Here is a 24,123-nt window from a genome sequence, read left to right as displayed (position 1 = left end):
TGAGAAGATCAGGAGTCACAGGACAACGGTTCCCTCATGCCACGTTACATTTATGGCAAAAATTGAAAATAGTATTTCACTCCCAAAAGCAGCTTGAGTTAATTGCACAAGTTCATTGTATTTGTTATAAAGCTTAATATTTGTGCTTGAACTTCAGGGAGAGCCTCATTCTTGTGCCAAGGGCCAGCACAAGACAACCTACCCTGAACTCATGCATTAGAGATGAGACACAGTGCTTTTGTTGGCCCTTATAGAAGGTGAATCAGGGCTCATTGTTATTTATAGAGGATAAAAATCAGTCTACCGGGTCTGATAGACTTTATGTGACCAAGAAGTGCACATACAGCCAATAAATATAAAAATAAAAGGAATTACAATCTTCAAACGACGTAGTGTTCATAAAACAGTAGCAGCACAACTCTAAGCTCTACATTTATCTTCATCCAATCTAGTTTTGCCAAACTTAAAAAAAAACCAACAAACCCAAACATACATAATCTGTAGGATATGAAAAACAAAACACTGGTTTTGTTGGTGTTTGGGTTTTTTTTAAAAAAAACCCTGTGGTCCCAAATTAGTCCTTTTGAATTTTTAATAACTGCAGGTGAACATATCCAGTACAGAATATCAGATTTTTGTGAGCATCAAATCACCTTTAAGTCTGTAAATAGTACAAAAGTTTTGCAAAAGCTTTTGAAACTGCCATGAGTGTTCTCTGAAGGTGTAGAACGAAGTAGTATATATTCAAAGGAGAAATTAAATACTTCGGGAAAAAGAAAAAACACCACCTCAGGAGATCTAATGAACTGCTTATGCCAATATACCATGAAAAACCTGAAAGCTAAAACTGCATGGCGCGTTTGGACAGGATCACTGACTTGGTACAGCTCACTTTTCTACTGAAAGTGGGTGTGGCCCACCAGAAAGTCAGCAAATTATAGTTCTTACCCCGTGTTCAAGATTTCCCCCGTACCCCAAAGACACTGAAGATTCACAAAGCCAAGGGTTTTGGGTGGGCTCAGGCTTTACGAAAAAGCAGTAGCTTTTACAGGAACAGGGGGATCCCAGGTCCTGGGAAAAGCAAGTGACATCTAAAGCCACTCGGATGTTTAAAACCCATGTCTTTACAGTGAAGTCTATGCCTACTCTGCCATGAATGAATTCTGACTCCACTTAAGTCTATGGGCTTTGGTCACAGATTTCACAGGAGGACAGGATCTTTCTTTCAGGTTTTGAAAGGCAGACATCCAGCTCCCCTTCCTCCAGTAACACACAAAGTGAGAAAAATCACCAGCATTATGTTTGGTTTTTTTTTTTCCTTTCAGCAGCTTTCATTGAGTACCTGAGTGTCTCAAGTCACTCCTCTATTATTCCTAATGCTCACTTCTAGCTTACTGCTTGACTTGTGTTTAGCACAGGCAGACCCCCGTTTCTCAATGGGGACCTGTGTCTGCTGACAAACCCAGGAATCAGGACATTGAATTACAGACTAAAAGTCCTACAGGAGTAGACAGCATCTTGTCAGTAAACTATGTAATTTGAGGACAATAGCACAGGGGATAACAACTATGCTGCAGTAGCTGTTGGGTTTTGTTCATTTTCCTCTGGCAGAAAATGCATTTTGAGATGATCTTGTTCTTCTTTCAGCCCCTCTGAGAGGTGTGTCCTTCTTCACAAAGGTGTTATCAGACTTTTAGGACTCTCCTTGGAACTCCTAATGCCAATGGTTTGTTGCCTGTTTCTGAAACTGAAAGCAAGTAAGAGACTGAGAACTAGAGAACATTTTCCAGAGTGTCATCAGACACTTCCCTCTCCTATAAGCACCACTACAACAACCATGTTACACTGCTAATATCAACATTAGATGAAATCTAATGCTCTGTACAGTGTGCCTTGCTGGATGGCAGCAGCAGTGCAGCAAACAACGCTTGGATCCTGAACGTCATTCAGCAACTATAATTCAGTTACTTCAGGCTCCTGATGCAAGAAGCCTCCGAGGGGAATCTGGTTTGACTTTAGGATTTCTAGCTACAGTTTGTCAACTGCAAAGCTGAAAAGCCACAGGTCAGACATGTAAGAAATCCCTAACTGTGATAAAGAGCAACATGTCCTTTCTCAAGGAACCTGGCCTAGGAATTTTTCTTATTCTGAAAGCATAATGACAGATAATACAGGGAATTCTGGCTTTTTCAAGCCATTACTGCTTACAGGGGCAAATTCTGTTCTAACACCAGTTCTCACTGAGCTGAATGGTGGCTGTGCAGCTGCTCTTTGGTTAATTCAGTTTTCCTCTGCCGCTCTCACATTGTAGTGGATATGCATAGATTTGAGCAGAAATGTTTGCTCAGGGTACCCTAAATAGAAATGTTGGTGGGGAAGAGAACTGTCATTGCTTACAGCTAAATCATATAAACCAGAGGAAAAGCTGTCCTGGCCTGTCTCTGGCTGCCCAGAAAGAGGCTAGAATGTTGAAATCCTGCATTTAATTTTGAAAAGTACCTAAAGAACTTACACTGGAAGAATAAAGTCTCATAATGCATATAATCCTACTAAATAAATAGTTTAAAGGAATAGTTTAAATAAAGAGTTAAGGAGAGTGAATGATGTAATAGGATGGAAAGTGTTTGGACATCTGAAGCAACAGCCTCAAAAGGCTGAAGGTCAGCCTTGCTTTGCCAGCACACATCAGCTCTCAGGTTCAGACATTCTGGAGAAATTGTATGATGTCACTGTCTGTCAAATTAACAACCCTAAAGAAAACAATCTGAAGGGCTCTTTGAAAGCTTTGAAGTTTTGCAGTGGACCTGAAGAAACATGTTTCCCGATTGTGTTCTGAATTCCTGTGAAGCACAGGATGAATGAAAGCTGCCTTACCATTTCACCTTCAGCATCTGCTCAAAGCTCTCAGGCAGTGGATTGCCGTAGCTCTCCGGGAGAAACAGGGTAATGATCCCAATCAGCACAGTCAGGCTTCCCATCAGGATATATGGTAGGAATCTGTTGTAGGCACCTGGAGAACACAGAATATTCCAACAGTACTTAATGTCCACAACTGACAAACCCACATGTAAAATTCATTTTCCAGACATTGCTGTAATGCAGAATTAATTTGGAATAATTAGCTGGAAGATTCATCAATATCAAAGGTGAATCCAAAGCTGAGTCACATCTATTATCTGCCAGCAGTCAAATTTTAAAGCTTCAACATGTGCTCTTGGATAGCCGCACCTACCATAATTTCACGCCAACCCCCATGTTTGTATAGCAGCTACAAGTTTGGGTTGCTTTTTTTTGGTTTGTTTGGGTTTTTTGTTTGTTTATTTGTTTGGGGTTTTTTTCTTTTACATTTTCAACTGGTATAATCAACATCTTTGCAAGGCAATAGCTCTGCTGGAGTCTTCAGTGCCACACTGTCATCAAGAACCAAATCCTCTGTTAAATAGTACAATATGAGGGAATAAAATTGCTTGTAAGCAATGAAGCACTCATCACTGCCTGAGATCGTGTATCTTGCTGGACTGATGCAAAAGAAGAGAAGAGACTAAATCAGCTGAACAGCTTAGTTACAGACTAACAGCTCATTAATGGGGAAATGCTTTAATGCCTTCTTTATTGCAAAGGGAGAGAACATCGGGCTTCCCGAGACGCACATGAGGCTCTGACCTTGGTCTACTCAGAACATTATTTTGGACTTGAAGGCAGCTGCCTCCGCCAGCAGCCAAAGCTGGCACACAACCGTTCAGGCAGGATGCAAGATCCTCTAGTCACAACAGCACAGCAATGAAAAGGTCTTTCAGAAAAGGGAATTAAAGTATTGAAGATAGAGAAAGTACCGAACTGGACTTGACAGCTTTATTTTATAGTTGGGATAGAGCAATATGCTTTATAATGTATGGAATAAACTCAGATTAAAGAGAGGACCTCTGGGTATGTCTCACAGAGATGAAGTTTTGATCTGATCTCTTCTGTGTTTTTGAGCTGGATGAACTGCAAGGTCCTAATTTAGCTGTAGCAAATAGCAGCAGCTGACAAGTTTCTCCTGAAACCTCTTAAAGTTTAAGAAACTATTTTGATGTCTGGAGCAAGATTTCTTAAAGACTAAGCCTATGGATACCTGGGAGAAAAAATCCACACAAACCCACAAAAAACAATCAGTAAAAATCTTATTTTGTATACATTTCTCTCTTAGTGCTGCAATGGAGACTGAAGGCCTTAAGGAGAGTCAACAGTCCTGCTGACCCTTTTACTTTACATTTGGACTGTACAAGTATGAAACTAAGACAAGGTATTTTCATCATTTTTTGGTACATTGTGTTCCAGTTACACTGGAATGCAAGCATGAATCAACCCTGATTAGTTACAGATAGTCATCTCCTCTCCCCTTTCCTGGCATGGAGAATCAGCACTAACCCCTCAGCAGTACATCAGAAATGTTCTGCCAGAGCCAGAAAAGTCATGCTCATGTTGTATCAAAGATCTCAGCAGGAAGCAAGACTCGTTAGGGGCAGAGAGAGTTGAGATGGGTCCAGTGATGGCAGAAGGAAATAAATCATGTGAATGAAAGAAAGAGGAGATTGAGCACCCCAGACTGAACAGTAGGTATTCACAGATACACCCACCCTTAGTCCCCTGATCTCTATCACTCTTTCCTGTCTGCAACATGAGGAACATTTTTATGTATTAAACAAAAAACCAAACCAAACAATATTTGTCAGTTAATATATGTGCCGCACTCAGAATGTGATGGCATTGAGTATCAAAAAAAGTCTATGAGGAAATCAATAACTCCGCTTACAGGAATATCAAGCAATAAGGAAAAGCAAAATGAATGAATGCTGAGGTGACTGGCTTAGAAACTGAAAAAAGTTTTTTAAAAAAATCACTTCAAGTAAACACACTTTTATGCTACTTAACCTGTATGTTTTCCATGTATTACTTTAGAGAGCACGAATCCTGGGAATGTTTGGATTCCCACCTGGTTTATCTCCCAGCATACCCATCTCGGGATGCACAGGGACAGTATCATGCAATCAGTTTCCTACTGTTACCTTGCCTTACTTTCAAGACCACTTCTTGTCACACAATCCTGGGAAGCTAACTGGCATAACAAAATGTGATTATCATACCAGCCACTCCATTTGTAGTTTATAAACATCATCATTGTACTGGGCCAGCTCTAACCCACTTCAGTGATATATGAATGGTCCCCAAAGGAATGAAGTGCTTGATCATTCTGTGAAGTCCAGGGAGCTCCACTTAATTTCTACCATGTGTGACAGTGAACTCACACCCAAGCTGAGAGAAGGGACTGAAAAGACAACAAGTGAAGGGACTTAAAGCTGAGCCTGCACTGCAGAAGCTCAGACAACTTCTCTGGGCAGTTGTGTGGCGCAAGGCAAGAAAGACAAGATAACTCACCCAGGTAAACAAAGTAAGGAGCAATGATGCTGCCCAGCCTGGAGGCTGTGGAAGTCGCTCCGACTGCCATGTTTCGCACTACTGTTGGGTACAGCTCCACATTGTAGACATAAAGCATTGAAAATGCAGCTGTGATGCCAAACTTCCCAAGCATCACCAGTCCAACAGAGAGGACATTAAGTTCTGGAGAAGAAAAAAATTAAATCAAGGTGAATAAACAACACCCTGTGCTTATTACTTGTATTACTTCTACATCCAAAAGACTGTATTGCTGTGTTTTTCCTAAAGGTTGTGAGTTTGGTGCTTTAGTTTTTTTTAATTATAGAAAGTATTAACCCCATCCCTAGATGACTCCAAATTCCCCACTGAGCATAATGCTCAGGTTATTTTGTATTTTTCAGATTTTGGTTGTCTTCATGTAAAACAGTGTTTTTGAAATGGAACAAAACTCTGGGTTATGCAGCAATAAATTACAAGCTTGAACCCACCCCTTTTTCACAAAATCCTATGAAGATTTACACACAGTGAAATCTGGATGCAGGTTTTGGTAGCCTGAAAGCACAACCAGATAAATCACAGTACGCTTTTGGCTCTCATTTTAGAAGCTGGTTCCCCGAACTATATAAAGCTCAGTAATTTGACACAATAAATGAGAGTCAAGTGTGACTCAGCATATGCATATGCAATACAAAAAACTAAGGCTGCAAAGGATCAGCGTAACTCAGCCTCAAATTCTAAATTTGATCCTGGCTTCCAGTAATTTTGCAGAACTATTACACAGTACCATAAAATATTTTGGGTATTTCATATACTTAAGTCACACATTTAATTTTGTACCTGCAGGAACCAGCTGAATGAAGAGGACAACACTTCCACCTAAAAAAAAGGTGCCAGATAAGGAGTAGCGCCGTGGGAGGGAGCGGAGGAGAAGCCAGGCGATCACATAAGCTGGAACTTCAATAACAGCTGAGAGGAAACAGTTGACATAGGCATTTCCATGCCAGTCTGGAGTGCTCAGGGACAGGCCAAAGTAACCAACTGATGTGAAAAACCTGAGAAAAGCAATAAAACCAAATTATTCCAGAAACAGCAGTCTCTGAACGCCTCCAGTGTTGCCTCAGATGTTGTTACAAAAATAGGATTTTGCAAAGCACCGCCACAGGTATTATGGCTTAAAAAAGTCTCAGTGGCAACCCCATCTTTCTAATTCTGTCATCCCATTCAGTGATCATATCCACAGCAGCTTGAAGACACCTCAGATTTCTCTGTCCTTCCTGCATACACTACACCAAGTAAAAAGCTTTGTGGAAGTCATTCACAAAGGCTTTTCACTGCAATGGTCTCAATGGCACAATGAAACTCTTGCAAGCTTCCCATGCCAACTACATTCCTACCTGTAGCCAGTGTCAGGATCTCCCACCCTCAGCAGTTCCATTACATCTTATTTAATGTTCACAGAGAGCTGGATGTTCAGGTTTCAAATCTCAGGAGTGCCTTACTATGGCATGCCAAGTGTGCTAGCCAGTTCCTTTCTGCTGAGGGTAATATGGACAGAAGAGGGTCCTGGTTTGTCTATATGGCATTATTGGGTCCTCATTTCTCGTGGCTGCCCAGGCAGGGACCAGGATCTCACTGAGATGGGCACAGTACAGAAAGAGAACAAAAATGCTGGCCATGGGTCTGGCTCCTGTTATGTTACTGAGTTGCTGCCTTTGCTTCAAGAAGAACATTTCTCTTCAAATAGAAATTACAGAGATGGAAGCATTTAAAAAAAAAAAAAGCAATCTACTTCAAAATACACAAGTTGTTACATATAGTTTTCTAACTATTTTACATCTGAGTCAAGGCTACTGTCTCCATATTCATATTAATCACCCATATTAATGTGGGTGCGAGGACACTGAGGGCCATGTACCAGCCAAGGACCATTGGAGCTGGGCTCCAAGGCTCAGATTTATCATCTAAACCTGTGGCATGTGCCCTCAAATCAGAAACTGTTCTATTGCCTGGGTACTGTAGGAATACACATTTCCTTACCACAAAAGTAATGACATAATAGTAATAGTTGCAATGTTTCGGGTTCGAAACAGGTCCAGAAGGATAGCCTTCTGCTGCTGCTGAGGCTTCGAATCCTGCATCTGAAGGAAAAAGGAAAACAAAACCAAAAAAATTCCCACACACCTAAGAGCAAAACAACCGCTGCTACCCACAGTCTGGGCAGTTACGAAGTTATGACTATCAGGGGATAACTAGTCAGCCCAAGGGCCACTTCTGCACCAGGGAGCGCGGTCCTTAGGTGGGACTTATCTCTGCTACCAACTGTATTCATGCGAGTTTCCACTGCACCACGATGACTAATTAGAAAGGAGTACCAGCTGACCAGACAGACAAGTTAATGTTTCCTTAAGGATCTCACACAGTACTTGCAGAAGCAACCTCATTACCAAAGGCATTTTTCTGTCCATTCTGTGCACTGTCCATTCAACTCTCTTCAACCTTCGTTAAGTGATGTGAAATAGATGTAGGAAATAATCCAGTTTTGCTGCCTGCCAGCACCCTGACAGGGAGAGGAACGGATGAGAGAGGTTGGTGAGGTAGCCAGGGCACATCATAGGAGCATCCACCACCTCAGATTGGAGATGAAGAGTCTAGTTTGAGGCTTGAAGCAGGAATCTTTTGGGTGGAGTTAGGGTGCCTTTCTGCCTGCACACTTTGCCTTTGCTAGGGCAAAGCCAGCACTTGTGGCCAGGCTTCCCCCAGGCCCAAAGAACAAACCACCCTGGTTCTCCCTACAGGACTATCCAGGAGATAGCCTTTCCTAGGAATAGATGATGGTTTCCAAGGAATGTCTTTCTAGTAATGTTTGAAAAATACTTCCAACATGAGACTTAGCATGCAGACATCATCCCCAGGCTTTTTTGGACAGACGCTTTGGCACACAAAATTTCCACTAAGCAGGTGTCTCCTTGATTTAAGAAAATATGCAGGAATGAAAATGCTGCAACCCAAAAAAGTCATGCCCAGTTTGAAAGACATCTGAGGCCTGGCTGTGAAGTAAGGGAAGTGCTTTTCCATGGCTGGTGCAGAATGAGCTTCCCATAATTGGAACATGCACTTCAATTTACACTAAAACTCCCACTTGGGAAAGAGATCTTCAGGCAAAATGTGACAGTCAAGTGACAGATCCTGCCCAGGGGAGGGGTAACTCACAGACACTGCAGAGGAGCACATAGTGCTTTGCTTTCTGCTCTATCAGGAGACACAAAACTGAGGTGCCAGTATAAGGCAGTAAAGGAAGATCTGACCTGCATACACATGGTCATTGATGATGCAAGGCTGGAAGAGTCTGCACAAGAAAAATGTGCCTCTTTGGGAGGTGCTCCAGTGAGGGCAGAGCCAGCAGAGGGGGAGATGAGCAGACGAACCAGCCATCCCACTGTGGCTATACTGCTCCCTGCTGGGCTGCCAGCTTTGCACTAGACTTTCTTAACCAATAGTTATGAAATACAAGAAAAACACAGTTTTGAAGAGGAGCTTCATGTTCTTCACCATCTTCATTCACATCGTGGTTTTCAAGCCCCCTTGTAGCACTCAGGTGCTTTGGCTGGTCTGTGCAACCTGAAGAGTCCCTCAGGCTCCACGCAGCCCCAGCTCACGTGGGTGCTGATTTAGGGTCCCCTACACAGCCCCCCTGCAAAGGGCTGTTGCTCAGCTGCAAACCACTAATAATGCACCAAACTGAAATGGGCACAAACACATTTTCCTTGGATCTTTGCAGTGCCAAAAGGATGAAGCAATCTGGGTCACCCTTGCTTTGAAAACCACAACAAACCACTGCTGAGGAAGAGAATTTTACGTAAAAAGCAAACCAATAAAGCCTCTCTCTGGGCTCTACTTTGATCTCACTAACCCAGCGCTTACTGCAGACCAACAGTCACTGCCAGCCCAAGAGCTGCTGGTGCAAACTAGTTCTCTGCTGGCATTTCCCAACAAGTCAACCAGCCAAATGGGGAAGTGCAAGCAAGGTAAAGTACCAGGATATATGAAACATACCTCTGCAGTACCAAAAAGCACAGACGGGGCTGGAATGCCATTTATTTTTGCAGCCTTTCGGATAATAGCTTCTGCCTCCTTGTATCTTCCCTGGGAGATCAGCCACCGAGGAGACTCAGGAATGATCCTGTAATAAGTTTCAGAATAAATGACTCAGTGTTTTCCCAAAAGTAAAAAGTTATTTATAACATATTTATTGTGTCTATGAGTTACACTCAGATCTCACAGATTGCTTGGAGCAGGAGACAGCACAGAAGCATGTGGGCAATGTAATTCAAATATATGGGACTGTTTTATTCTCATGCTAAAGGAGATGCTTTGTCCTCAGTGGTTTTTTTTTAAGGAATAATTGATGTCCACCAGATGTCACCAGATAGACAGAAAGGATGGGGGTAGCTTAGCCAGTGCCAATCAAAAAATATTCTCAGGAAACTGCACACAACGTAGAAATGCTTCAAATATGCACAGGGTGTATTTAAAGGTTCTGTGTCCTAGGAACCTTATATACAAACCTCACCATATTACCACAGCTCTGAGGCAGATTCTCCCAGGCAGAGGGCAGGGGCAGTGTCCCCTTGCAGAGCTGATGACATTTTCTAATCAATTACAGGCACATGTTGAGTGAACTAACACCAAACACAGGACAGAAAACTTTAACTTTCCTTACTTAAATCCTTTGGTCTTAACAGATGTCACCTTGCTCCCTTTAGCCAGCAGCACTTTTTCCTCTCCTTGGAAAAAAGCAAGTCAGACCTTGTTTTCTGATGAACCCTAAAGACTGACTCAAAGCCAGGTCAATAATTTCAAACATCAGATGATTTATATCTGACCATTAATCACTAATGGGACTTTCTGTAAGATGAGCTGCCTCTACCACTCTTCTTACTGGGAAAGCTGAGGATCTTGAGACTGCAGAGACAATGCTGGGAACCTTCTGGAGAATTTGGAAGGGAAATGAATAAAAGAGCAAGAATGGCACAGAGCAGAGGGACGTACACATCACATGGCCCGTGGAAGCAATGGGTCCACATGCCCAAATGCCAGCTAACACCAACCTGCCTTGGCAGAGCTTTGCCAGTTCACCTTGGTCCCCATCTACCCCGACATCGACCCGAGACAAAGTGCCGTCAGAGGAAGTTTTTGGCATTTTTAAGTGTAAGCTTTTAAAAGGCCTGGGAATTCCCATTCCACAGATTTCAAAGCAGGATTCTGAAGTCATGCCTTGGGGACAAATTTCCTGTGCCTCACAGTGCCTGTTCTACAGCAGACATGTGACAGGCTCCTACCCAAAACCAGCCTCCCCAAAGAACAGCTGCTCGGTACAGAGGGAAATGCTGCTGTGATGAAGGAGTTTGAAACACATCAAGTTAAATAAACAAACTGACCCTTAAACAGAATCAGAATGTCTTTAAAATCCAATGACAGTAGAGGTGGAGCTCAAAACCATTTTAAAGGTTTGGTTTGAAGACTATGGTTAAAAAAACCCCAACTAACCAATATACCATCAGCAGATGTTTCTAACAAGACTGGGACATGCAGGAGGTCTTTCAGACTACGGAAGAGTGTGTCTAAATCACTTAACTGTTATAAAGATGCTAATTGCTCACTTATAGGTATAACTTTTTCAAGATAGCAAGAAAAAAGGAGTTCCCTAAATAATATGAAAGAACTCTTCCTGTTGTGAATTATCCTTATTTTAAGAGTATGAGTGATACCTTCCTTTTCCTTTCTTATTTTCAAACACCTGTCCCTTCAGAACACAGCAGATGCCCAAGGCAGCAACAGAACAGGGCTATCTGCCCTTCTTCAGTGCTTTGGTCCAGCTAAAAAGAGCAGGGCTTCAAGCACACAGACAGCACACACAAAAGGCTCTCCAGGTACTTACTCGACTTAAAACTGGCAAGAAAAACCACATAAAAAATGCCCCCTCAAGGCAAAGCCTTCTCACATGGTGAAGAGAAAAGTGCCCCTCCTCCCTGACCTCCTGCCATTACCCAGAACCTAGCATGAAGAGCATCAGGTGGGAGGGGAGGTGGGAAGTGTGGCCTTGGCATGGACTCACCACCAGAGCGGGATGCAGAACAGCCCCGGGACAGTGAGCGCCAGCAGCAGCATCCGCCAGTCTCTGATGAAGTAAGCAAACAGTGGCAGCAACATGTAGCCAATTGCAAAAAATATGCAAACTCCTAATGTAGAGAATAGAATACGAACTGATTTGCCAAGAATTTCTGTGCCTGTTTAAAACAAGGGAGGTTGGATTAGCATTTTAACTCTTTGTTTTCAAGCATGACTAAATACTTTATTGCATTTACGAACAGAAAAATAAGCTAAACAATCTTGAAAGAGCAGCACAGCACAGACCCGCCTCTACAGAAAAGCTGCTGGGAGTATTGAGAACCTTCAGATAAAGAAGCTACTTCTGTTTGCTTTGATTAATGCATTGGCAGAGGCAGATAAGGACAGGCATGGGGGACGGTCAGCAGACTTCCCAGAAGCCTCCCCCACACACTCACCTAGGACACAGCCTGCTCCCCCACTTAACCCATCACGATTTAAGATGCAATTCACTGCTGGGCACTTCTGGAAGAGCAAAGGTCTGAGCACAGCAGACTGACGTGGGATGGAAGGATGTGAATTTACAGTGAGGTGAGGTGGGAACAAATTTCCCACCTATTTTTTGGAAGAGAAGAAAGGTTGGAATGTTGGATTGGCACATCATGGGCTGAAGGACAGAACCAGGGAAGATGCCATCCTCTAGCAATGTTACTGTACCAGTAGCCAGGCAGCAGTCAGGGGAAAGCATCCTACAGCCACTGCACCATGCAGCAACCTAATATTGAGTAATAAAAACTGAGATTGTTCTAAGCCTTCAACAGCAGCTAAATTCTTTTACAATAAAACACCCAGCCACTGCTTAATAGAATCCAGTGATGCCATCAGGCCCACCTCACTTCTCCTTGAGCTCTCAGCCCCTGGTCTACAGAGCTCTCCTTCACATTAGGAACACTGCAAGGGCCGTAACTGCCACAGTTTGATATTCAATTAAAACGCAAACGACACTGAGTGAACAGGAGAGTGACAAAGTATGGAGAGCGTACTTGGGTTGTGTATCATGGCAAGAACTCCAACATTTATTATTGCAGAGAAGATGGAAAAAACACCCAAGACTGGAAAACACTCCTACTATTTGATAGTTACATGAATTCCCATTTCAGAAACCTGGAGTAACTGAATAAAGTCACAGTAAAAAACCCTGAAAATAAGAATTTGCTAGGCTAAAATGAGTGTGTGGGGATAAATGATACCATCTTCCTCTTGACTTGCTCTTGTTTAGAGGGGCTTTCTTGGGAGAGGTCTGATACTTGAAAGATTGGTTTATGCCTGTTAAATGTTACATTATAATTTGTGCCAATTCAAAGCCAATATGAAATGACATCTTTCATCTACAATTCCCTTGTCTCCTGCCTTTCCTCTACCCTCATTCTCTTAGCCATGGAGTAACAGTTCTTGGACAATACCAACATGCCTTCACAAACCTCTGTAGTGTTTTACAGTCCTAGAACCTGAACACAACAGTTTTGAGCACAGAAAACAACTGAGGCCTAAAGCTAAGAAAGAAATTTCACAGCATGTGGTTGAAAAAACCCTAACATTGACTACAGAAGTTCACCAACAGCTCAGGAGGGAACTACTCCCATGAAGGTGGGCAATAGTGCAAAGGGCAGCATGAGCTTGGGTGACTAAGGATGCTGAAAGAGGGTCTGAGCTACACATTGTGAGGAAACGCAGGTTTGGATGTTTCAAGTTTGAATGAGAAGAGGAACCTGCGCTGAACTTGGGAAAAAAAAACCCCACTGCTCTTGGGGATGGAGGGTGCCAGGGCTGCAGCATGGCCAGGATCAACAGGGCCTTTATAGGTGCCACTGCTCCCCTCCCAAGCACAGGTCAGCCCTGCCTGCTCTTGGATGAAAGAACAGGAGCATCTCCAGCACATCCTGTCATCAGGATGGGCTTTCTTAAGGAGTCACTTTTCTTTTTATGGGTATATTCTCCTATTCAGCACCTCTATCATGTGCATCTTCCTGGAAGCTCCTGGGTTTCCCTTGCCACAGGCAGAAGTCACAGTGCTTATGGGGACATGCTGGCTATGGAGTGTAGGGTGGGAAGGACCACCCTCCGTAGGTACCTCCCTCCTTACCCATGACAGTCAATGACTCACTTAAATGAGGAAGCTAACATCTAAATTAGTTTAGATTAATCCTCCCCTTAGAACCAGCCTCAAGACTGCTGGGGAATGGCCAGCACTGCTGGCAAGTGCCCCAGGCATCTGACTCTCTGCTCCCTGGGATCCATTGCTGCTGTGACAACTCTACAAAGAAGAGGATGGCAGAAGAGACAACACAATAGGGTGAGGGCCAGCAAACAACAGCTAAGCAATTAAACAAGCCTAATGATACCTGGAGAGACCCAGACCCTGCTCAACAGTAGGACCATTTGCCCAGTGGGGTGTTTCTGGCCCTCCCTTCCAGCTTTGCTTCTGCTGAGCACCAAGGCAGCATCTCAATCCACATCCAGCTGTGCCCTTACATTCCCAGGGGAGTTGGGAACTAAATTCCTGCCCAATCAGAACCTGCACCTCTGTGCAACACAACACCCATGTTTCCATAAGGATTTTGAGCTTTACCCAGTGCTGTACCTCCCAGCCTTCCCATGGCAGGCATTTGTTCCTGCTCCATCAGCTCCACACAAGAATTAAACTACCAGGACAGTGGGAGCAGTGGCAGTGGTGTCAGCAATGGCGACAGCAATGGCAGGAACAGTGACAATGGTGATGGCAACAAGGGATCTCCCTGCTGACAGCCTGACCTTAATCCTCCCTGCCACAGCAGCAGTGACTCATGACTGCTTGGGGACACAATGCTGTGTCCTCTTCATAGCACTGACTTCATATTATGCTCTTCTGAACTATTTTTTCCCTGTTAAAGCCTCATGGGGGTAGGAAAGACCAGTATTAACTATTAATATACAATTTTGGTCTAGCTCACATTACGATCTACAAATTGTAATGCTGACACCAGGGGTTTAAAGACAGTCATAAATATATATATGTGTTAAAGACCGCTCTTGAAAATCCCAGTTTCCCCCCTGAGACCTGCATCACTCGCCCCATAATCTGCCCATGCATTTGCCTTTCCTGAAACCCCCATGCCTAGTGGGAGCCTCTGTGGGGTCCCCTTCCCCATGGGGTGCCTCGTTCCCTGCAGGGTCCCCAGGCAGCAACTGTAGCCATGCAGCTGCTGCGTCTTTCTTCCTACACTCCCCATAGAAAAGAAAACAAACCTTAGCCTCCAAAACATAGGACTTTATCACTGATCTCAACACTGAGAGCAATGACTTTTTGGCTAATGGCACCCACCCAGCTCCTCTGCTCTGGTCCCCTTGGCACTCATTGTGCCTGGAAATGCTGGTTTGCTCCAAGGCTTTGCACTCAGGTATGCACTGAGCTCTCTGCAAAGGGTGCAGAGGGAGGCAGGGATGAACTCAAATGCCTTCTCTATCTCAGACCTGCTGGTACTGCTAAACCCTGAATGCTGTCTTGAATGTCTTCTCCAAAGAGGAATAAAATTGATGTCTATTTAGACTCTTCCTGCTCTCTTTCTCTCTAAACCTATAGAAAGTACAGGCTTGAAGAATTGCAGAGAAAAAAAAATTATACTGGCCTAAAGTAGGAATTTTACCAGTGAAGATTTTACCACTGTGTAATTAAATGATCCAGGTTCAGAGGGGAAAAAAGTAACAGTACCTTAAGCAAACATTTAATCTAATGCAAACATATTCATACCCAAAATGAAGGCCACCACGTAGTTAGAGATCTGTCCCATCCCCACAATGAGAAAGAGCACTGTGAACATCTCCCAGCTGGTGGAAAAGATCTGCAGGAAGCTGAAGCCAGTCTGCACAGCCATTGTCAAAAAAAGGATATTCTTCCTGCCAAACCTTTGGTAAAGAAAAAGATTATTACTGAAATAGCATATATTTATGGTGGGGGCTATGTAGGAGGGTACAAGGCACAACAAATATTCAACCTCAAGTGATGCATCTTAGCACAACCTGAAGTTCTGTTCATCTTAAAGAATTTTATTATTTTCATATGCACTAAAAAATATTAAAATTTCCAAGACCCACGAGACAAACAGAGAAGAAAAGCCATGAGCAGAAACTTCAGGGAGGCACTAGACAGAGATTAAGGAGACTAGGCAACAGTACAATAGGGAGACACATGCAGGCTGCAAGCCACACACCTGAAAGTTAGGAAATGATGGCTTTTAGGCTACTGGCATCTATACTTTGCAACACCATTATCCTTAATGTGTTAAATAGCTTTGTCAATTGGTTTCAGTCCGAGTTGCCACACATACTGCACCCTTTCCCTCACCTGTTTCTCTGCATTAGGATTACGTGGCATGTTGTCCTGGAGAGGCAGAACAAGTTCATGTATGGGTTTTCATACCTGTGGGCACAGATGCTGCATGGGCTGCACCACCTGCTGCCTGCAGCAACCCTTGAGAAAGGCTTCTGTAGCAGACACGGGGAAATTGCTCAGGTACAGGTTCAGATCATACCCCTTTACTGACAAAACCCCCAAATAATCCAAGGAAGCTCATGCAGGAAGACATGAGCCAGGCTCTCAGTGGCTGTGCTGCCACCAGGGCAAACACAGTTCCTCAAATGCTCCCACTGCGCAAATGGCACCACTGGGATTTAGTGATTATCTCATCTCCCTTTCAAACAGTAACACCAACTGACTTCTGCACTGGGGCAGGAGTCAGGAGATTAAATTCAGATCACATGGAATTTAATGCTGGAGGCTTTAGGATTAAGACTCCCAGTGAGTTTTGAAACCCCTCTGATAAGCACCCAGAGGACTCCTGCTACCTTATGACATCCTCATTCTCAGACAGCAGTCAAAGCAGGATCAGAGATCGCATAAGAGTAGGGCTCATGACTGTAGGGAGAGGGGAGCAGGGACTTGTAGAGGGAATAGTCTACATTCAGTACTTGTAAGGCCAAAACCTCAACACTGCTGAGACAATTATCAAATGTCTGTAAGGATTTTTTTTTTACATTTTACATCTACTTAGTGAGATGCTATGACAATTGCTATCCATTTTCAGGTTATCTTTTTTCCTTGCTTTCATATATCCTTACTCTATCCTACCATATAGCAAACCCTCTATCCTATGCAGAGATTCCATTCAAAGGGCAAATTTCTATCTTGCAGCTCTAACAAGGGATTATCAGTTAATGTGCAACAAAACCCAGCATCTTTTAAACTACTCAAAAGGCTGGATAAAGAAACAAATAGGAACTGGGTTGTGAAGGGAAATCCATTGCATGAATCTGCAAAGCAGCCACATGGGTTCGTTTTGGAGATCAGTCCCCGGGCTCTGAAGTGCCCAAAAGACAGAAATCCTTCACCTGGGATAGACCAAGATGGGATTTTTGGAAGAAGCCAGGCCAGTTACATAATTTTGATCAGAACTCAGAGTATCAGCCATTTCATTCCTTTTGTCTCTTAAAAACAAATGCACCAGCTGTGGCCCCAGGTCTGCCCTGCTCTGTCCATGACATTACCTGTCTGAGAGCTGCCCCGAGATGAAGGAGCCGATGAGGACCCCCACGAAGAAGAGGGAGGTGGTCAGTGGGGCTTTCCAGTCATCCTCACACACCAGGTTCCACTGCAAGAGAAAGGCCTGTGCTCAGATACAGCCCCAGTGCTGTGCCGAGCCTCATCCAGCACAGGAGCTGCTGGTTGGAGACACACACATTTCCATGCAATGGAATTCTCTTTCCCCATATACACACTTTCACCTATCACTGCCACTGTTTTCTTAGTCAAGGTCACTGTTGGAACACCCTGCTTAAAGCACAGGAAAAAGAAGGGAAAGTGACTGCCTCCCCAAGGCAACTCCATGAGGCCAAAACACCAGCAGCTGTCTGACAGCCCCATTGCCTCTGAAGGGGATGAGTAGCCAGGAAAACCAAACCTGATGGGAACCTGTGTGTGCAGCTCAGGTACTGCCCTGGACCTGTTTCCAGCACAATCCTCCCGTAACATACACACCAGACCCCTGGACCTGGCTCCCTGTGGTCCAAGATGCTCCCACCAGTGAAACAGAGCAATGGAGAAGGGTAAAGAACCGTCCCAGCTAAGGACAGCTTCCAGTTTACCTCTGCCAGCACAAAACGTGCTGCATCTCTATAAATTCTGGCACTGACAAAACATATGTAAGAAGACACACAGAATGAAATATCTTTTCTTGCACTCACATATTATCAAATTCTGTTCCACCCCACAACCTGCACCACTGACTTGCCACCCATCACTCACAGCCTCATGACTGCAGCTGGCTGGGGCTGCAGACTTAGGACAGTAGCCAGTGTGGAAACTTCCACCTAAAACTACTCATAACCTCAGACAAGATTTAAAAAAAAATAAAAATGGCATCATGAGCCTCTGTCCACTGAAGTTACAGCTAAGCATGTCTCTGCCAAGGCTTGCTCCCTTCCTGGTGACTAATCTCCTGGTTAAGGCATGCCTGCCAGGAACACTTAGGGAGAGGCTTCAAACATGTCACTCTCAGATCAGATAATTCTACCACAATGGTAAGTTAATTAGATCACAGATCAAAGTATGGCATAATTTTAATAATCATCCATGCTATCAGAGAGTGGGGCCGTCGCTTGCAAAAGCAGTCACCCTCTGCTTGAAGAATGGACAGGCCAAGCACAGGCAAAGGCTTCGTGATGGAGCAGAAACCTGCCCTCAGAGCTGCTCAGGCTCCTCACTCAGTTGCAGGCAACAAGAAGCAACTCTTGTGTTACAGAGACACCCAGGTGCTGTCTGATGGCACCACAAGTCCTGCCAAAAACGAACCACTGGTGGATTGGTGGCTGAGCTTCACTGCTGCTGCAGAACAGGCACGCAAACCCCAAAACAAGGGGGAAGGTTTGATGCAGTTTGCTTTAGACTGTAATTTAGGAAAGAGAGGCAATCAATGCCTATGTTCAGGCAGAAGTATGCTGCCAGCAGAGGGGAGTCAAGTACTTCTGCCCTTTGCCAGCCTGCAAAGTAACACCAGCTACATGACAGAAAAATAAGTTGAGGTTAAAAACACAGCCCATGCCTCTTCCTTAGGAGCACACATGTCTTCAATGCAGGAGCAAGGAGACTTACTAAGACGTGCCTCCAAGACTTAAATCTGATTAAGAACAAAAAGAACCCTATGGCTGCATTTTCTGTAAGGTATTTTCTCGTCCCTTCTGGGAAGGGAGAGGTGATGAAGTTTGGGCCTGTCTGGGCACACATCTGTGCTTATCTGCACTGTGTTTGAGAAGGTGGAGGTTAGCATGTGGGTCAGTGGGGCTCTGGTACGTTCAAGGATGCTAATTGTGAAAAACCGATGCAGGGATCTGCTTCACTTGTCAAAGAAATCAGATTCCTGTAAAGAAGGTTGAAGTCCAGTATTTAAAACAAAGCAAAATTCAGCTACAAAAACCATGGCATTAAAAGTACACTGCAGAGGTCTTTCACCACGTCCTGCTGCACCTCCCTATCCCCACTTGGGGAAAGCTCTTGACTAACAGTGTGGCAGAATTTGCACCTGATACAAACTACTGTTAATTATCCGGGTGCTGAGCACCCTGGCCTGGGGCCACCAGCACGGCGCCTGGTCCCGGACCTTCAGACTTGAGTTGCTCGAGGTTAAGGATCAGTGTTTTCAAAATATCTCCATGGTGCCAAAGGCACTTTGGCTGTAAAATAAACCCAGCTAAATAATAACTTGCTCATGAAACTGCATTGCCTCCTTGGTGCCAAATGCCTCCTATCCATGTGTTTGCTCCATGACATATTGCACACCCAGCAAAAATTCACTGTACAAGGTCAAGTCTTTAAGATTTGGGGGATGTGGTAAACAGCACACAGCAGCTGGCTGTCCAAAGAGGGGTTACTGTGTACAGGAACTCACTGCATTTGACCAGAAAACACACAAATACATCAAATCCATCTAACTTTAAGTATACCTGAAGCTGCTGAGTGAACAATCCACCTATTTTAGCTCCAATACCACATGGTACCTGAGCAATACAGCCCTACTCTACAGGTATACCTCATCTCCCAGATTGCAACCTCCCATCCCCACAGGCACTCGCTCTGACTGAGGCTCATGCCATGGCACTGCAGAGTGATCAAGCACATATCAACATGGTAAGGTTTCATTAGTGCTTCAGTGTATAGGGAAAAGTGAAATGTAGCTTATTTGACCCCTTCCTCAGAGGCTGCATCCATCACAGACAGCACCAAGCACACCATGACTACAGGAGCTACAGCCCAGCCACAGCTTAACTGCCTACAGCTACAACTTCCAAACTGCCTCTACTGGGCTAATTATACATTAACCAGAAAATAAGTAATTCTGTAATGTCCCTGGCAAAGCAGACTGGGGAGCAAAGTTCATGTAAGATTCCAAGCAAGGCCTCTGAATGCTAGGAATAGGAGCTGCTCAAGAACACTGTTTTAAATCACTTTTATTCCCATCAAATCCCTACAACCCTTTCTGACAAGGTCCCAGCTACTGGTAGAGCCAATTCTGCTGGGTGCTGCTGGTAGATGGACAGGCTTTCTGAAAAACTGAAATTGCTGTAGAAGGTGCCCTGACTGCCCAAAGTACGCCCCCCCCCCCCCCCCCCGCCAATCAGAAATCACTAATTAACATCCTGAGTACAACCTATTCACATCAGAGGAGAAAACACTAGTGGAGCCTTGTGTAAATGGGTGGATCTGCAAACCAAGGAAAATCTGAACTTGTTTCCAAGAGCAAAGCTGACGATGAATAACTCAAGAAGTGTTAATTATTCACAGATGGCCCCATCCTGCTCTCTGGGAACCACGGCCAGCAATGAGACCAGCTCTGCTCAGTGCACAAGTGACGAGCACAGGCACCTCCATGCCCGAGCACAGGGTGGGCTTCCAGGGCTGGGTAGGGCTGATCTCCACTGATGGAAAGAGCCATAACAGAACAGAAAAGGCCTTCAGATGCCTTCAAACCTCAGCAATTCCTATCCAGTCTCTTGCTTCTGCTAGCCCCAAAAGCTTCTGGTTTCTGCTTTCACTAACATCAGTGCCAGGGCTGGGACAGGGACTGAGCAGGGTGACACAGGTGACAGACCAGTAGCCCCAGTAGAGCCTCTGACACTCACTCTGCCCTTGGCAGGGGCCTCGAAGTGGTGTCTGGGGTACATACCATACCCCAGTGGTGGAGGGCAGCTCAGTGTGTCCCCAGGAAGTGGTGTTGGGTGGCAACCTTGCTCAAGGGAACTAACCTAATGCCTGCTCCTAAGGGCAAAACTGGTGCTTGTCCTTGAGCCTCTAATTCATGTTTGATCTGAGCATCGTTATCTGGAAGTAAAAGAGAAGTAGATTAAGTTCCAGAAAAGAATACCAATGTAACAGACCCCAGGAGCCTGCCAAGAGGAAAAGGAAACCCTGCAGCCTCTTCAGCTCAGCCAAGGGATCACTCTTGACCCCACAGTGACTCACATTTCCACTTGCTCACCATTATACTTACAGCCCCTTTCTTATATCATCCTGGCCTGATGATCACCTGTGGACACATCCACTTTTCCCCATCATCTCCATTTTACGACCATGCAAATGACCCAGTCTGGGATTCTCTGTTCCCAGAGTTCAGCATGTCCTTACAGACCAAGTAACACAAGGTGCTGAGCTGGCATTTCCCACTTCCCTTCAAGCAGCAATAACAACAGGATTTAATGCAACTGAACAGATCAAATAAAGTCTCCAGTGCTTAATCCTATACCATTAAGTTCTGCTCTTCAACTGAGTTTGTGAACTGAAGCTGTTTCTTCACTGAGCTCTTCTGATGGCATGTCCTGGCTTGTCTTTCCTAATACAGAGAAAAATGTTGGATACAAAAATAAGCATCTCAAATTTATCTAAACTGCCTCTTTCCAGCATTTCAACAGTGCCTGTTTTCCTTGTTGTGAAACCAAATTCTGCATTTTTTCCAAATGTCCATGACAATTTTGAAACAAAACAAGTATCCTTCTTTTCCATCTGGTTTACAGATGGGAACCTGGCACTTGGTTTCCATCTCTGAATGTGCTATTGCCTCTCTGGCATGCCCCAGGCCCAATGGCAAACCCCACTGCTGCATCCCATCCGAATCCTGCACAGAATGCTCTATTTGACATCTGCCAACATAAATTATTTACTGTTCATTAAGAAGAATCACATTTCTCCTCCTTTTGCTTCATTCTTGCAGAGCAAGCACTGACTCCAAAACAGAGATGACAAGTTCATAGACACCCCGGGATAAACTGACCTCCCTCTGGCAGTGAGAGTGGCATTGACTGTGCCAGCGGTGGCCACCAGGCACCCACCACGCAGCTGTGCTAGCCCATGGGTCACAGCCGGGAAAGTGGGCAGCACAGGCTGCTGCTTCAGTTTGCCTATGGACAGGAGCAGGGCAAGCTTTCCATGCACCCCTGCCTTGATTTGATATTGTAAGGGATCTCCAGCGACTGAGTACAACTGTCAGCACAAATGGCAAGTGTCACGTGTGCCAGTGACTTCCCTTTGAGCAGGTAACAGGAGACTGACATCCCCTGCCCACATCCTGCCTGCCTGGCATGTGGCTGAGCCCATGTCTGCACACCCCAAGCACAGACCCTCTTCCTGTGTCCTCAGGGCAGACTCCTCGCCTCATCATCAGAACCTTTCCTGGCTGTGCCATCCATTGATGTTTTTTTGGTGGCAGATGTTGCTGCTGAGTCACAGGGACTTGTGAGGAGGGTTCCACACCCATTCCCTGCCATGAACCCCGAGGGTGAGCCATCAGTGCATGAGGAGGGTGGCCCTTGGCTACCTAGGGCACGCTCAGCTGAAGGACCGCGGAGCATGCCAGCTGCCATTGCCTGGGATGAGGGGTGAGCCCGTTATTCCCTGAAACCCCTTACACAACGCAGAACAGCAGCAGCACTCTTACAGCTTCAGAGGAATAATTTTCCTTCTCTAACGGAGTTTGACACTCCGTTCCAGCTTTACAGAACAGCACGTCCCGGCGACCACACCATGGCACGGCTAGAAGACCCAAACAAGCGCTTACATGACCCGGCACCGCTGATGTTCCCACATGACACTCTGTACAACTCACCGGACAGCCTGGGAGTGACCACGGCACCTGCCCCGCACCAATCCCAGCGCTGATGGCCACGGAAGCCAATGGCATTCCAGGGTGCGGGGCCAGTGAGGGTCCACTGTGCTCTAGCTCCAGCCAGGCTGGGTGTGTGTTTACCTGAACGTGTCCATGTCCCCATTCAACGCTGCACTGAGAACGAGCAATTCTACCGCACAGAAAATTTACCGGGATGGTCAGCGTGTGGCAGGAGGAAACTACGGGGCTTCTATTTTCAGCCTCTGCCTCCCCCTCCACACAAACCTGTCTTCGAGTAAAACAAGCTGGAAAACACAGCTGGGATGGCGAAGGTGGGCAGCTCCTTTGGCAAACCGTACATCTCGCATCCCTCCCGCTCCTCCGCAGCATCGTGCCCACCCGGACCCTTTCCCACAGGCACTTCACCCGCTGGTTCCTGCTCCCTGTTCGCCGTCCCCCAGGCAGAATGACATGCCCCGGCCCCAGCAGAGCCCGGGGTAGGGGCTGCCGCTCCCGCGGCCGCGCACCTCGGTGACGATGGTGGAGCGATAGACATCGCGGCTGTACTCCCAGCCGTCCAGGCACGGCTCCTGCTCCACTGCCTCCAGCTCTACGTCGGAGCCGGGTCGCAGCCCCAGCGCCGAGAAGTTGGCGAGCGCGGCCAGGCGGTAGCGGCGGCAGCGGCTCGGCGCCTCCTGCCCGCCCCGCAGCTCCAGCGGGATGCTGGCGTTGCGCCACTCGCCGCTCAGGTTGGCCCCGCGGGGCACGACGCACCGGTGCTCGGGGGTGCCGGCCAGGAACACAACCGACATCCCGTTGAAGCCGTTGGGAATGATGCTGGCGCTGAGCAGAAAGAAGACGAGGCGCTGGAAGCGGCCCCACTCGCCCAGGAAGGCGGTGGCAGCATCGTAGTCGCGCATGACGAGCGCGAAGCTCCGCGTGCCTCCCGCGGGATCTCCGCGCTCCGCGGAGGCGGCGCGGGCAGCTCCGCCCCCGCCCGGCCCAGCCCCCGCAGGGCGGTGCGTCTGTCCCGGCGGTCCCGGCCGGAGGGGAGTGGGGGCTCTGCGCCAGCCCCGGGCTCTGCCGGCCCCGCCTCCCCGCGGCATCCCTGGAGCCTTCCTCCGGCCATCGCTTCTGCCCCGCCGCCGGCTCCGGAGCTTTCCGTAGGAGGCGTGTCCCGGTTTTTTCCATTTATTTCCCTGGGCAGCCGCAGCCGGAGCGGACCGGGCGGTGCCGGTACCGACAGGACGAGACCGGGCGGCTGCCTCGGCAGCAGCTGCCGGTGCGAGATCAGCGCCCGGTGGGAGCGCGGCGATAGCCCCGCCGCCCCCAGCCTTCCCCGAGTCCCGAATCCCTCCCTTCGGGGACCCAAAACACGCTACCCTCTGTATTGCTGCTTCAAGATGGATGCACA

General features: G+C 46.2%; 1 protein-coding gene across 1 annotated transcript; it reads right to left on the bottom strand.

Annotated features, from left to right (window-relative positions):
* Positions 1 to 1,625: 1,625 nt before the first annotated feature.
* SLC22A4 (solute carrier family 22 member 4) lies at positions 1,626 to 23,629 on the bottom strand (the record flags this gene model as incomplete). Its single annotated transcript, XM_082291763.1, has 10 exons — positions 1,626 to 1,747; positions 2,875 to 3,010; positions 5,419 to 5,601; positions 6,256 to 6,470; positions 7,456 to 7,550; positions 9,472 to 9,598; positions 11,534 to 11,705; positions 15,314 to 15,468; positions 17,107 to 17,210; positions 23,237 to 23,629. 10 exons carry the CDS (start codon positions 23,627 to 23,629, stop codon positions 1,672 to 1,674), a joined length of 1,656 nt encoding a protein of 551 aa, XP_082147889.1. The 3' UTR covers positions 1,626 to 1,671.
* Positions 23,630 to 24,123: the final 494 nt, after the last annotated feature.

The sequence above is a fragment of the Coloeus monedula genome, assembly GCF_965178545.1.
Source record: "Coloeus monedula genome assembly, chromosome: 15".
In the NCBI taxonomy this organism is placed as follows: Eukaryota; Metazoa; Chordata; class Aves; order Passeriformes; family Corvidae; genus Coloeus; species Coloeus monedula.
The sequence above is the reverse complement of the archived record's forward strand: the minus strand, read 5'-3'. Positions and strand labels throughout refer to the sequence as shown.